Below are 15,173 nucleotides of genomic sequence, written 5' to 3'. Positions count from 1 at the left end.
GGCTGGGGATTCGAACCCGCCACCTTAGGTGTACGTGGCTGGCGCCTTAGCCGGCTGAGCCACAGGCGCCGAGCCCCAGTTATTTTTCATAACAAGCAGCATTTGGCATTGTAGACTCTTACCAGACCTCAGAAGGAACTGTCAAGGAGGCTCCCACATGTTTGTGCTGGTTTTTCTCCTCCCGTCAGGGAGCTGGTTCACCCTCCTTCCTTTACTGGGACCACCTGGGCAGCATCTGGGGCATCCCTGAGGGGCAATAGGAGGAATGTTAAAACCACTGCAGCCCCCTCAGAAGTGTCTTCTGAATGTATTTACAGGGGTTCCAGGCTTACAAAGAAAGGGAAGAGAGGGCAGCGCCTGTGGCTCAATGAGTAGGGCACTGGCCCATATACCGAGGGTGGCAGGTTCAAACCCAACCCCGGCCAAACTGCAACAAAAAAATAGCCGGGCATTGTGGCAGGTGCCTGTAGTCCCAGCTACTTGGGAGGCTGAAGCAAGAGAATTGCCTAAGCCCAGGAGCTGGAGGTTGCTGTGAGCTGTGACGCCACGGCACTCTACCAAAGGCAATAAAGTGAGACTGTCTCTCTAAAAAAAATTAAAAAAAAAAAAAGAAAAAGAAAGGGAAGAGAGAGCTGCAAAGAGAGAAAGAAATGTGGTAGCAGCTGTGGGTACTCCTACAAGATTGCCACCACTGCAGACACATTAAATCAGTGTTTTCCATCAAAAGCCATGACACATGAAGGCCACAGCCAGCAGGGGGTTATAAAGGACTACTTTAAAACTAATATTAAAATCTATCTCTCATTCAGGAAAGACAGTTGTATTTCATGAAATTTTTGCTCATATGTATGAGCGTATACAGGATTGTGATGTAAATTATAGTTCTTATTACAAAATATGGTAAAAAAAAAATTGAGAGTCACTGGTTTCAACCCCTAACGTCTACAGGCAGTCTACTTACCAGCATGTTGAGCTCCTAAGAGGTGAATTTCTTTCTATAACTAATGTTGGCACATCCTGACAATTAATTAGTGGATAATGAAAAAGCAAAACAAAATAGAAACTTGGTAGTCAATATTCAATATTCAGACATTACAGAATCTGTTTCATGTGGAAATTGATTCTACTGTCCAGACAGCAAACAAACCATTTATTAATCAAGCCGCTTCCACCTTAATGAAGTGGGTTTAATAGTTGGTGTCTCAATAATTACTTAGTGCATTTTTTACAAAAGTGATGGGAAACAAGTGGCCATTTCTATATCAGGAAGATTCTCTCAAACTTTTGCAAAAAAATTTCCCTGAGCTTGGGAGGAATCCGGTCCCATGAAGATTAAAGAATAAGACAATACTGCAAAAAAATCTTTTAAAATGTTTCTGGATAAGATGAATCTGAAACAGTATGCTGGATGGCTTAAAAAATATATATCATTTATTCCAAAAATACAATCTTTCCTTTTTCTTTATTTACATTTTAATAATGATTTTTGCTTCTTCTTTCTTTAGGGGGCCATCTGTCAGCACCCAAGAACCCCTTAGGAAAAATGGGAAGGATGTAAAAACCTCTGCAGCCCCTTCAAAGTTTCTTCAAATATATATGTGCATTGAAAAAAAACTTCTGTTAAATTCAATTCTAAGAGAGTTAAACCAACAATTGACTTCTATTTTAAAATGAGTTGAAAATCTACATGAGCTTTCAGAATTGGTCTTATGTGATTGTTTTTCCTTTTTTTCTCTCTCTCTCTCCTTTTTGTTAGAATCAGCCCTTTGATTTATATAGAAATGCTTCCGTATTTAGATAACTGCTATTTAACTCCTTACCTACAAACATAACAATAATCAGAGGCTCTTTGAAAGTTATGAATTAGGAGGAAATTGGCCACTTGTTGCTATGTGATAGAAATAGTACCTTATTTATATTGAATCACCTGCCTTGCTCTCAGCAGGATAAGGTGCTAAGTATCGCCCAGCATATAAGAGAGACATCGATTAGAATTGTTACCAAGTTACTGGAGCCTTACATGACCATTCATTACCTTTGGGGACGTGTACAAGATACAAACTTAATTTGTTGGATCCTTTTGTATTGGAATCAAAGTCTCAAAGGGGAAAGTGACATTGGAGAGAAAATCTGGTGCAGAGAACAACAGTGATTTGAGAAATTAGAGAAATGCACACAATTGAATATACCTGTTGACCTTTTCTCCAGTGTAGAAATTCAGCCAGGGATTGGATTGTCATGGGGTGGGGCAAGCAGCCTGCCTATCTCATTACTATTCTTGCCAGCCCAGATTTACAGTCCTTCAATATATGGATTTGGTAACGTCTGCATGACAACAACAGGCAGAGGGAGTTAGATGGCAATTGATTCTTGATTAGAATAAATTTATAGAAAGCATTTTGGCAGAGCCCAGAGGAAGACATTCACTTACCCCTCTGTAATGGAAAAATGTTGAAAATTACACTGATACGGACTAGGTAATCCTTCCACAGGAGATAGGCAGATACCTTAATTGATAGACACTTTCTAAATAACTAGTGCAACATTATATTACATTTTAGTAGGTACGTGAGGCATACTTAAACTATTGCTTATAACAACTAGTTTCAGAACTCTTCAAATGCTTTATACAAAGTAGCTCCCTCTTACGTCATCTTCCTAGTCTGTAAAGAGATTCAATAGTTTCATACTTTAAATTGAACGTCTTTATACTCAATAAGATACTGTAAATGTGTGTAAATTTTTATAATGGCTCGGCGCCTATAGCTCAACCGGCTAGGGCGCCAGCCACGTACACCTAAGGTGGCAGGTTCAAATCCCCAGCCCGGACCCACCAAACAACGACGGCTGCAACCAAAAAAAAAAAAAAATACCCGGGCATTGTGGCGGGCGCCTGTGGTCCCAGCTACTTGGGAAGCGGAGGCATGAGACTCCCTTGAGCCCAGGAGTTGGAGGTTGCTGTGAGCTGTAATGCTACGGCACTCCACCCAGGGGGACAGCTTGAGGCTCTGTCTCAAAAAAATATATAAATAAATAAATAAATAAATAAATAAATTTTTATAATTACTATTTCACACGCTATAACTTGAACTTTTTGCTAAGTCATTCTAACCTTTCCCTCATTGGCCCAAATGGTGAATGTTTACTCTGTTTTTTAAATATATTCACTTCTTTTTGCTGTTTGGAGGGTGGTTATCATTTTGCTTCCTTACCTGTGTTTCTGGACTATTCAGAATGTTCAAGGGGCAACATGAATATGCAAAGAGATTATTCTGAAAGCAAGGGAAATGTTTTCGTATGGAATTACTTTGGGCACTTCTGCCTTCATCTCTACTTGGAACATGCTTATCTCTGACGCTGAAGCCCACTCTCTCTATGGTGTCCAGCACACCTGCAGTACAGGGTGGGGTCACTGACTTGCAGTGAAGTAGGGTTCAAGGCAGGAAGGCCATTGGCAGTGCCATCCCAGCCCACAACCCTAAGTCTTGGGTCATGACACCACTCTTTGACAACCCAGACCACTGTCAGACAAGAATGACCACTGAGGTCAACCACTCCAATGCCATCTCCTCTGGTTCCAGATAAGATTGAAGATGAGCTGGAGATGACCATGGTTTGCCATCGGCCTGAGGGACTGGAACAGCTTGAGGCCCAGACCAACTTCACTAAGAGGGAACTACAAGTCCTTTATCGAGGCTTCAAAAATGTAAGCTCCTATAGGCTCTGAAGACCCTGAATGTGATTTCCCACTGGAGCCTAAACTCTCCCAGTCCCAAAGGAGTTGTTCATAAGGGAGTTTCTTATACATGTGGTTGTAGGAGGAAGGGGACATGAGCGTGAGATCACATGGCTGCAATGGAATGTTACAGGAGAGAACAAGGCAATCTCAGGAGACAGGAAGTTGGCCCACTGCCCAGACACTTCACAGGGTGGCACAACTTGGGAGGAATCCCTCTGGCCCAGGTTTTAGCCTGCATTCTTCACGTATTCACACTTTCCATTTTGCTGGGAAATGATGGGATTTAGATCTGCTAACTTATGCTAACCAGGCTCCTGGAGATTAATGTGTAAGCCTGCATGTCAGGGTATTAATTTCCCAAGGGAACTAGAACTGACACTGGGACCAGACAGCGCTCTCCCCTGGCCCCTCTCTCCCTGTGAGCTTTGCAGAAGCCAAGTTATAATCAAAGGTGGAATCAGAGGGCGGGGTTCACTCTTGCCTCACATGCATGAGCACATTCCTGTCTTCTCAGGGCAGTGTGGACCTCTCAGATCCTATCCCAGATGTTAATTATTTTTAAGCTTAACTATTAGAGTACTGTTTAATTCCAAATCCTGGGGTGGGGTGGAGGGAGCTGCTCCTGCCTCCCCTCCCCCAGGTGCAGTCTGCAAGTAGAGCTTAGTTGACTTTAAACTGACAACAGTTTCAATGTTCTCCAAAGTGATGACCCTAGGGTTTCAAAAGCCTCCCATGAGTTATCTGGCGAGAGCTGGGATGCTTCTGCCCTACACAGCAGACTGTACTGGCCATGGGCCTGGTTTCCTACCATTGTAAAGAGGTAGTGTTGGCAGTGGGCATCCGGGTTGGAGCAGAGCTCTACGGGAAGTTGCCTAGACAGGACTGGGTGGAGAGGGAGCTGCATTCAGAAAAGAAAAGGAATCCAGGCCAGGCGTGTGGCTCAGGCCTGTAATCCTAGCACTCTGGGAGGCTGAGGTGGGTGGATTGCTTGAGCTCATGAGTTTGAGACCAGCCTGAAAGAAAAAAAAAAAGTAAGACCCCATCTCTACTAAAAATAGAAAACCTGAGGCAAGAGGATTGCTTGAGCCTAAGATGGACATTGCTGTGATCTATGTCACTGCACTCTACCCAGGGTGACAGCTTGAGATTCAGTCTCAAAAAAAAAAAAAAAAAAAAAAGGAGAGAGAGAAAAGGAATCATCGCTGCTTGGGTTTACCGCGGACTCGGTACTCACCTAGCATGAGTTACAGGGACTCACATATCAAACCTCGCAGCAGCCTTGTCAGGAAGGTGCTGCTATCCCATTTTACAGGTAAGAAGACTGAGGACCAGAGACCAATTTGGCCAAGGTCACAGAGCTCTGTATCAGCTCAGTCAGGATCCAAGCCCAGGTCTTTCTAATTCCCAAATCTTTCCACCTCACAGTTCTCTGATGGTGTCCCAACACTTCACAGGGCAGCTTCAGTCATGAGGTGGCTACTTTCTGGTCTTGGAGATATGACAATGCACAGACCCTAGCCCAGTCCCTGCCCACCAGGGATGACAAGCAGCCCTAAGCCCCAGGGTGGGCCCCATCTTCTGCTGGCAGGGCCCTCACACTCCACCCTGTGTCTCTCTCTCCTTTCCACAGGAGTGCCCCAGTGGTGTGGTCAATGAAGAGACATTCAAGCAGATCTATGCTCAGTTTTTCCCTCATGGAGGTGAGTCTGACCTTGAAACCATCCTGCCCAGATCCCTCTGCAGTGCCAGCCTTCCCTTCCTCCTGAGGTAGGGGAGACCTCAAAGGGGGACGCCTCCCTTATGAAGTGTGGAATTCTCTAAAACCTTAGCAGAAAAGAGCTCTGAAAACAGACTCACACCAGGGGAAGAAAAACAGATAATGCAATTTCATAAAGTCTCACAATAGCTCTAGAAAGCAGGCATTGGGATCCCAAATGGGGTGAACGAATTTCAGAGAAGTTAAGCAATTTATTCAAGATCACACAGCTAGCAAGTAGCTCTCATAAGTGTCCGAGGCAAAAGTTTGCAATGTTGGCTCCACCATTGTACAGGACAATAGCTGAGACAAGCAGAGTTTTGAAAAAGAACTTTAGGAAATACCAGGAGCTCTAAAAATTAATGAATCCAAAAGGAGGCAGGGAAGTTGTGCTTGTAAAGCCAGGTCAGGAGTGCCAGGCCCTCAGCATCTGCTCTGTTGTCCTACATGACTCTGCAGGAATCTTACTGTGGCCTCCACGTGTCACACGTGGCCTCCATCTTGCATTTTGTCCCCAAGAGCTATTTCCGGCAGGACTCCTTCCCTGGGTCCTAATGGAACAGAAATCCAAATGCCCCCACCATTTCCTGGGCCCTGTTTCTCATGGGCCTCTTTGACAGCCGACAGGTACCTTCCTAGGTGTGGGACCCAGTGCAGGGCCCCCACCACGTTAGGGGAGAGTTTCAGCCTTGCAGGCCCCAGAATCAGAGTTTACTGAATTCACCTGAGTCTTTCTTTATTGTGTTTTCACTATGTGCCAGGCACAGCTCTAGTTTAACATACTTTTTCAAAAATTTCAAGAGATAAGTCTTGCTACATCTCACTGTACAGAGATAGGAAAGGAAAGCTCAGAGAGGTTGCCTTCAATACCTGTGGTCACACAGCCATGTGGTGACCAAGCAGCATCTGAGCCCAGGTCTGTCTGTTCCCAAGTGAGTGCTCAGCCTGTGGTGTCGCACTGCTACTCAGAAGAACATCTTCATGCAGTCAGCGTCTCATTCATCACAGATTCCATACACAGAGAGAACGGCAGGAGAGTCGTTCTCTCAGGATGGCTAGATGGATGGGCAAAGACCCACCTGGCCTCTTGCTGAGTGGAACAAACAGACCCCATCCCATGATTTTCTCCTCTCTACCACCCCAGCACCCCCTCCTCTCTTTCTTATTGAGGCCCTGCCTCTGTTAGCAGTGCTCTAACCACCACCACCCCGGAGTCCCCTTAACCTGCCTTCCCTCCTGCCTTGCAGATGCCAGCACGTACGCCCATTACCTCTTCAACGCCTTTGACACCACCCAGACAGGCTCTGTGAAGTTCGAGGTACATCAGTCTCTTGTGTCTACCCTTGGGTCCCCTGTTCTACCTTACCTCTCCTCTAGATCTTGGGGCACTGGGGGCAGTGTTGGATCATCCCATGCTCCCAGTCAAGACAAAGGAACCATTATTCATGTAACAAGTCTTTCCTGAAGATGGAGAGAAGAAGCAACTTCCCTTGCCCTTCACAAACTCTGAGTCTCAGGGGCTAATAGCCACATGCACACTGCTTACCCTGTGGCAGCCTCTGAACTTGGTGCTTTGTGTCTATTAACTCATTTAATTCCCATCATAACCCCAGAAAGTGGGGCTCTATGTTTGGTAGCTCTCTCGACTTCAAGCAACTGTGTTCTCACAGTCCATGCTCTCAGCCACTGGCCACACTGCCTCTGGTATGATAGGCGAGGCTGTGTAGACCTGTGTCTCACAGAGCGCCATTCTCCCCAAAGGGGGTGCCTTCCAAAAAGCAGGCCAGGGCAGCAATCGGGCAGAAGGTAGAAACTCTCTGGTGAGAGCAGCCGTATCCTCCATGTGAATAAGAGGACAAGGGAGGCACCATCCTGCAAAAGCATCCCAGAGTCTGACGCAAACACACAGCTTCAGCCCCCAGACAGCTCAGTGGTTAATGTCACGCCTACCTTTTCTACTTCTCAGGACTTTGTAACTGCTCTGTCGATTTTACTGAGAGGAACCGTCCATGAGAAACTAAGGTGGACATTTAATTTGTATGACATCAATAAAGATGGATACATAAACAAAGAGGTAAGTAAGCTGAAACCAGGGCACAGAAGAGCTTGGGTGAAGGTACCTGATGTCATGGAAAAGAGCCTCCGTCATGAGATAACATGGCCTCAATGAGGCAGGATCTGCTTTAGAGCTAACAGAGCAGGTCCCTGGCAATATGAAGAAGGCCACTTTTGAAATCCCACATTGCCCTACCATGCCTTGTTCCCAGGGGCCCAAGAAAGAATGAAACAGATTAATTTTCACTGGATCACACAGATTTAATGTACATTGCACAGGGGGTGAAAATGACTTCTTTGTGTGTACAGAGTTACTCTTCCCCCGAGGAACTCACATCTTGGCAGTTGGCAGCCACAAGTTAAAGCTAAAAGTTGAAATCGTAGAATTGCAGGCAGCACCTAGAAGAGAAAAGAGATATTTTTAGGTAAGAGGAGACTAAAAGTCGATCATATTGGCCACAACCTATTTTGTCCACTCATAAAGCCACAGAACAGGTGGTGGAAGGTATAACCATCTCTCAAGAAATCGTTACAAATACTTTCTGAATCTTCACGGCTTGACACTTTTAGAACCTCACAGAATGTGTTTCTAGATACCCACAGATCTACCTCAAAACTGATTTTAGTATCTACTGTGTCCTGGTATCTCAGCAGAAACTTGAATTGAGCATCCTGTAACATCCCACTACCGAGCCCCTGCATGCCAGGCTTGGGGCCTGGAGGTATGAATACCATCTCTAATCTTCACCTCACCCTGCAAGGTTCTCTCCTTACAGAGGAAACTGAAGCTCAGACAGCCTACCCACGTTTCATTCCTCACTCATTCAGTCACGTATTTGCTTAACACACGTTTAAGAACTTGTTAGGGCTCGGCGCCTATAGCTCAACCGGCTAAGGCGCCAGCCACGTACACCTAAGGTGGCGGGTTCGAATCCCCAGCCCGGACCTGCCAAACAACAATGACGGCTGCAACCAAAAAATAGCCAGGCGTTGTGGCGGGCGCCTGTGGTCCCAGCTACTTGGGAGGCGGAGGCAGGAGACTCGCTTGAGCCCAGGAGTTGGAGGTTGCTGTGAGCTGTAATGCCACGGCACTCTACCCGGGGGGACAGCTTGAGGCTCTGTCTCAAAAAAAAAAAAAAAAAAAAAAAAAGAACTTGTTAGGTGAGGCAGGTGCTGGAGATAAAGATGCAAACAATCAGATTAGGCCCCATGCTCAGGGAACAGTGTAGGGAGATGGAGAGTAAACAGGTAGAGAATGGTTTTCAGGGAAGGTTAGCAAAGGCCTCTGTAAGGAGGTAGTGTCACACTAGAACCAGTCATGCAAAAAAGCCAGGAAAGTGTTCCAGGCAGAAGGAACAGCTGCTAGAGAGGCTGAGGCAGGACAGAGCTTCATGTGTTCCAGAAACAGAAAAGCTTCCAGATGGCTGCAGATAAGGTGTGAAGGAGAAAAATGGCACAAGATGAGGCTGACAGATCAGCAGAGTCAGATGGAAGGCCAGAGTGAGGGGCCCATCTGTATTCCACTGGGAATCTGCTAGATGAACATATTCTTTGAATGACACAAAGTACCCAGACAGGAAAGACCTCGATGGCCAAGTGGATGTGAAGAGCTTGAAAAGCACACATTTTAAAATAAACACATAGATAGAGAAATATATTTCCTAGCTCTGTCTGTTGAGACAGCCTTGCAACAGTGACATTCCCATAGCAGTGAGCACTCCTAGCACCTAGATCTTGGTTTCTAAACACCATTCTCCAATAAAAAGAATCAGTCTCTTTGGAGAAGTGGTTGATTTTAGTCCGAGGAAAGAGAAAATATTCAGATGAATACATAAATAAATGGAGGAGAAAGGACAGCTCTTTCTTACAGAAAAATTCAATTAATAAATGGAGAAGGAGGGGGCAGTACTTGTGGCTCAAGGAATAGGGCGCTGGCCCCATATACTGGGGATGGTAGGTTCAAACCTGGCTCTGGCCAAAAAAAAAAAAAGTAAAAGGAATAAAAGAAATATAAAATTACCATTAGGCAAACACTACAGTAACAATTTTTACAGGCAAGATCTACTACCAAATACTAAAATCAGTAGACACATTGGACAGATACCACCTTAATTAAATGATCAAGGTTAACATCACCAGTGATTAGACAATTCAACCCCAAATACCACCCTGACATGATGCCCTGAGAAGGATAGAACATCACTTCTATAGGATTCTTACCAAAAATGTGTAACTTCAATCTAATCACAAGAACTAACTCAAATTGAGAGACAATGTACAAATAACTGACCACTACTTATATATATAAAGTTTTTAATTACTAGAAAACAAGGAAAGAATGAAACTTATAGATTAGAGGAGACACAACAAATAAATGCAATGTTAGATCTTTAAGGAGAAAAAAAGATGTTAATGAAAAAAGTGATAAAATTTGAATAACCACTATAGTTAATAATCTTATAGCAATGTTGATTTCCCATTTTTGATAGATAATTGTGCTCTGGTTATGCAAGTTGTTAATATTTGAGGGAACTAGGCGAAAGGTATACATGAATTACCTGTACTATTTTGGCAACTTTTCTGTAAGTCTAACATTATTAATAATAGGTTAAAAGAAGTAAAGAAACAATAAAACAGAATAAGTACATGGAATGAGAAGTAACAGGCAAGGAACTCAGGATAGAGGCTGCCCTGGATAGCTTTAGACACCACATATACATCCCCAACTCTGCTATTCCCATCCTGAGTAGGGTCCCAGGTAATCAGAATAATGGTTCCTAATGTACCCTGATGGAAACAGAGATTCCTGAGATGTTCTGATTCAATAGTTTTGGGGTGGACTTGAGAACTGATCTCTTTAATAAGTGCCCCTGTCTGTGGAGCCATTGACCTCAAGTGCCCTGTGGATTATCTTGGCTGTTGGCTCATTTTTCTTAACTTAAAACAGTAACTGAACCTGTGAGGATTTTTAAATCTTTAAGCCAGAAGCATTAACTTTTCTTTAATTCAGAATAGTATTTCACTTGCCTCAAGTCCATGAATAGGGGCCCCACATGTCACCCTCACTGAAGACAATGCCCTCAAAGAGGTAACCTACCCAACAGGTTTTGAAGGCAAAGAGAATTTTCTACTGTCTTCTAAGAGGAGGCTCTCGGAATATAGCCTCTTCAGCTTTCTAATGTCTTAATCTGCTGAGGAAAGTCCTTTTAATTACAAGGAGTAATAAAAAAAAACTCCTAAAAAATTCCTGTAAAAAACTCCTTTTGTTGCAAGGGGGGCAGGGAGCTCCAAACTCTGTCATCTAAGAAGAACTTGACCTCATGGTTCCCACACTACATGCTTTTTTGCCCCCTCTCCAGGAGATGATTGACATTGTCAAAGCCATCTATGACATGATGGGGAAATACACGTATCCTGTGCTCAGAGAAGACACCCCAAGGCAGCACGTGGACGTCTTCTTTCAGGTAAGTGAACACACCCTGCACATGAGCTTTAAGTCCAACTTAGATCTGTCAACCCACAAGCCTCTGAGCAAGTGATTTGTGTCCAACCCCTGTACTGAACATTGTTGGAAACCGAAAAGAATTACAAGACGTGCTGTCCTCAAAGAAGCACATTCTACAGAGGAGAACAAGGAACTATATTATTACATGTACGTGGTATAGAACGAACTCTAAGTTCCATAAAATTCTTGATGGATCAGAGTAAACCCAAAAGACTTCATGAATCACATTTGTGGAGGTGTTAAGCATTTGAGTCTGGGGAGCAAGGGGAACTAGGGTAAGGCCAGATTGTAAGATCTTTAAAAGGGAGACTTGAGCCTTTTGATAAAGGATGGGTGGTTACTGCTGATTCCTGAGTGGTGTGACCATAGTGGTGTTTCAGTAAAACATTCATCTAGCAATGGAATATCAAAGAACGTCAGCGCTCCCTCTGGTCCAGGCTCCCACTTTGCAAACGGGGAAAACAAAAGTCACACAGTAAGTGACAGAGACAGCATCAGAATCTCTGTGTCCAGGGTTCTTCCTGCCCTATGGATTGGATAGCAGGGAGTCTGCGTAAGATATGTTAGGGTGTTAGCAGAAAAAGCCAGCAGTGAGTGACGAGTATCTGAAGTCAGCCTTCTGATTTAAGGAAGTTCATGGGGGTCAACATGCTGTAACCAGGGCCTGACTGTGGTTGTCTGGCTGGTGAGAGACCACCCTCCTTCTCGGGGCAAAATAGGTTAACAAAATCAAGCAATAGAATGCAGATCGCCAGGTTCTTTAAAATGCTTTTTGTTGTTTTCTTTCAGAAAATGGACAAAAATAAAGATGGCATTGTGACTTTAGATGAATTTCTTGAATCATGTCAGGAGGTAAGGAGGGATTTGTGGCACGCTAATCTGGGAATTGAAATCTGGGGCTCGGGGACCTGTGGAAGGAAGAGCATGAGAAACCTGTGCATGCCTGGGACTCCTCTGATCAGAGCCGACAGCTACAATAGCAACAACTCAGGAGTCCAACAATCTCCACTGACTCAACCTGGCCTGCAGTTGGTCTTGACTAAGCACAGGACTGAGCAGACAGCCTATGTAGGGGTTTGCGGGGGGGGGGGAATGTGCAAACTAGAGGGGGTCTCTGTGAAAATAGATTATCCAGGTGAGTAACATTGTCATTTTTCAACCTGCTTTAGCTTGATGCCCCACTCCCCAGACTACAGGCGAGCAGCTGAGGGGAAAAACTCTACAAGTGTGATTCTCAAACCATAGTGTACGCAAAAATTGCCTGGGATGATTCTAAAAATATACGTTTCCCGGTCTCTATCCCAGACATTCTAGATCTAGAAATCCTCGTTTTTAATACAAATGCCCTGGACTAATGCTTCTAAGACTTTAACGTGCGTGACAATATGGTGGAGCTCTTGTTAAAAGGTAGATGCTAATTCTATATGTCTCGGGTGGGACTTGAGATATTATTTCTCTAACATTCTCCCAGCTGTTGCTATGCCACTGGACCTTGAACCAAAACTTTTATTGTCTAACAAATAGACTGGCTGCACAGAAATAATTGTTCCGTCTATTTTAGAGAAACGTGTTTATATTCCTACATTATTTTAGAAAGTTACTCTGAGCTCCCACCAAGAAGGACTGAGAATGCAAAAAAGCAGGGGAGAGTTGTCTTAATAACCCTGTGACGTAGGTGATATACAGGGTGATACTTAAAAATATTTAACTAGTAGAATGGACTGAGCATTGACCACTGGCAACTGACTTTGACCCAGCCGGGACCTTAGAGGATCCTTGCTAAGGTTGGTATTAACTCATTAGTTCATGAGTCTTGGGGTGGCCCAGGAATCCCAAGCAAGTTATTACATAGTCAAAGGGGAAGTTTCTGGAGTTTGAAGTAGATCAGATCAACAGCTATTTACCAGCAGGATTTCAAAATACTTTAACATTTAAAATAACTAGTTGGATAGCAATATTGATCATACCCATTTTTAAGAACCGAAAATTGAGGCACAGCAAGATTAAGAATGCAGCTAAGGTCATAGTAGGTGATAGAAATGAAACTGGAACTTGTCATTCTAGTCTTAAATATCATGACCTATGGAGTGTGATTTTTTTGACATTGCTTATAAGAGGTTTTTTTGATGAGAGAGGTTTTAAAATCAATTTAGTTTCTCACATTAGCGAGTTGTATTGCTGTACATTAATTAACTCATTCCTTTTTCACAACCCACCCTATAAGTAGATATGCTCAACCCCATTTTACACATGGAGAAACTGAAACACAGAGAGATGAAATAACTTGCTCAAGGTCACCAGGTTAATAAGTGCCAGATCCATAGCAAAGTATCTCAAGAATGGAAGAAAAAGTATCCAATGTACTCAATTTTACTATGAAACCAATTTATAGCTTTCTTATGAAAGCTATAACCCAATTATAGCTCAAGAAGAAGGGGAAAGGGAGGGGAGGGGAGGGCGAAGGATGGGTGGAGAGAGGGTAATTGGTGGGACCACACCTATGGTGCATCTTAGAAGGGTACGTGCGAAATTTACTAGGTGTAGAATATAAATGTCTTAACACAGTAACTAAGAAAATGCCATGAAGGCTATGTTGACTAGTTTGATGAAAGCATTTCAGATTGTGTGTAAAACCAGCACATTGTACCCCATGATTGCATTAATGTACACCACTATGATTTAATAAATAAATAAGTGCCAGATCCGGGACTTGAAGTCAAGTAACTTAACTTCTGAATACATATACTTAAATACTAGGCAATGTTTTCTCCCTGTTCTAGCAACTTTTAAAGAATCAACTTCTGTCTCCGTTGATGTTCTCTATCATAGATCTATTTTGTATTTCATTAATTTGTGATCTAAATTACTTTCTTCCTTCTAATTTTTTATTTTCAATTTCCTAGTGTTTTTTCCTAGTTTTCTGAGACAGATGTTTAGGTCACTGATTTTCAACCATTCCTTTCAAATATATATATTTAAAGGGGTAAATATTTTTCTGAGTGCTACTTTAGCTAAATACTTCTTTTGACTCTACAAATTTTGAGCTGTTATGTTGACATTATATTTTAATTCAGAATATTTTCTTCTCTGACCAATGGATTTAGAAGTGTATTTCTTAGTATCCAACATTTGAGGATTGAATGTTCGATACTATGCCTAGAGAATAAATGATAGAAAAATGTGAAGGAGATATCCATCAGTCAAAAGTTCCCTCTGTGAAAAAAGTTAATTAAATTGACAAATGCTTATCAAGACTAATTTTCAAAAGAGAAAAAATTGAGATTATCAATATGAAAAATCAGAACATCAAAAATAAAAAAGGTAACATCAATGCAGGCTTTACATACATTAAAAAGATAATAGTCGAGGGCGGCGCCTATGGCTCAAAGGGGTAGGACACCGGCCCCATATACAGAGGTGGCAGGTTCAAACCTGGCCCCAGCCAAAAAAAAAAAAAAACTGCAAAATAAAAGATAATAGTTGATTATCTAATAAATTTAATAAGTTATATGAAATCTACATATTTCTTGCAAAACACAACAGAACAAAACTAACACAAAAAGAAATAGAAAATCTGAATAGTCCTATGTCTATTTTTAAAAAGGAATGTCAGGTGGTGTCTGTGGCTCAGTGGGTAGGGCACCAGCCCCATATACCAAGTGTGGCGGGTTCAAATCTGGCCCCAGCCAAACTGCTATAACAACAACAAGAAATAGCCAGGCATTATGGCTGGCGCCTGTAGTCTCAGCTACTCAGGAGGCTGAGGCAAGAGAATCAGCTAAGCCCAGGAGTTGGAGGTTACTGTGAGCTTTGTGATGCCACAGCACTCTACTGAGGGTGATAAAGTGAGACTCTGTCTTAAAAAAAAAAAGAATGTCATTTTAAACTTTCCCCTGAGGAAAATGGCAGGCTCAGAGCTGTCCCTAGTACAGTTTTTCAAACATTTGAGGAAGAAACAACACCAATCTTACATAAACTCAGGGAATAAGAAATAGGGGAAACTTCTCAACTTGATTTATGATTGATTTGTGTTTATAACATAGCTCTAATATGGAAACTTGACAAGACCATTACAAAAAATTTTCAGGGTAGTATATTCTTTTTTTTTTTTTTTTTTT

The 15,173-nt window shown here is 42.9% G+C and overlaps 1 protein-coding gene across 5 annotated transcripts in view; it reads left to right on the top strand.

Annotated features, from left to right (window-relative positions):
* The window catches only part of KCNIP1 (potassium voltage-gated channel interacting protein 1), a 374,830-nt gene that overhangs the window by 358,096 nt on the left and 1,561 nt on the right, over window positions 1-15,173 (top strand). For 4 of the 5 annotated variants that reach the window (XM_003781952.1, XM_003781951.1, XM_003781953.1 and 1 more), the window contains 6 exons: window positions 3,582-3,706; window positions 5,370-5,439; window positions 6,743-6,813; window positions 7,462-7,569; window positions 10,910-11,014; window positions 11,845-11,907. In XM_003781952.1, coding sequence (XP_003782000.1) covers window positions 3,582-3,706; window positions 5,370-5,439; window positions 6,743-6,813; window positions 7,462-7,569; window positions 10,910-11,014; window positions 11,845-11,907 — 542 coding nt within the window. Of the gene's footprint in view, window positions 1-3,581; window positions 3,707-5,327; window positions 5,440-6,742; window positions 6,814-7,461; window positions 7,570-10,909; window positions 11,015-11,844; window positions 11,908-15,173 lie in introns of those variants that run through there. The other variant, XM_012807351.2, reaches the window with a different exon arrangement.

Source organism: Otolemur garnettii, unplaced genomic scaffold (genome assembly GCF_000181295.1).
Source record: "Otolemur garnettii isolate 467f Iridium unplaced genomic scaffold, OtoGar3 scaffold00003, whole genome shotgun sequence".
NCBI classification, from domain to species: Eukaryota; Metazoa; Chordata; class Mammalia; order Primates; family Galagidae; genus Otolemur; species Otolemur garnettii.
Note: the sequence above shows the minus strand (reverse complement) of the source record. Positions and strands in the feature narration are given on the sequence as shown.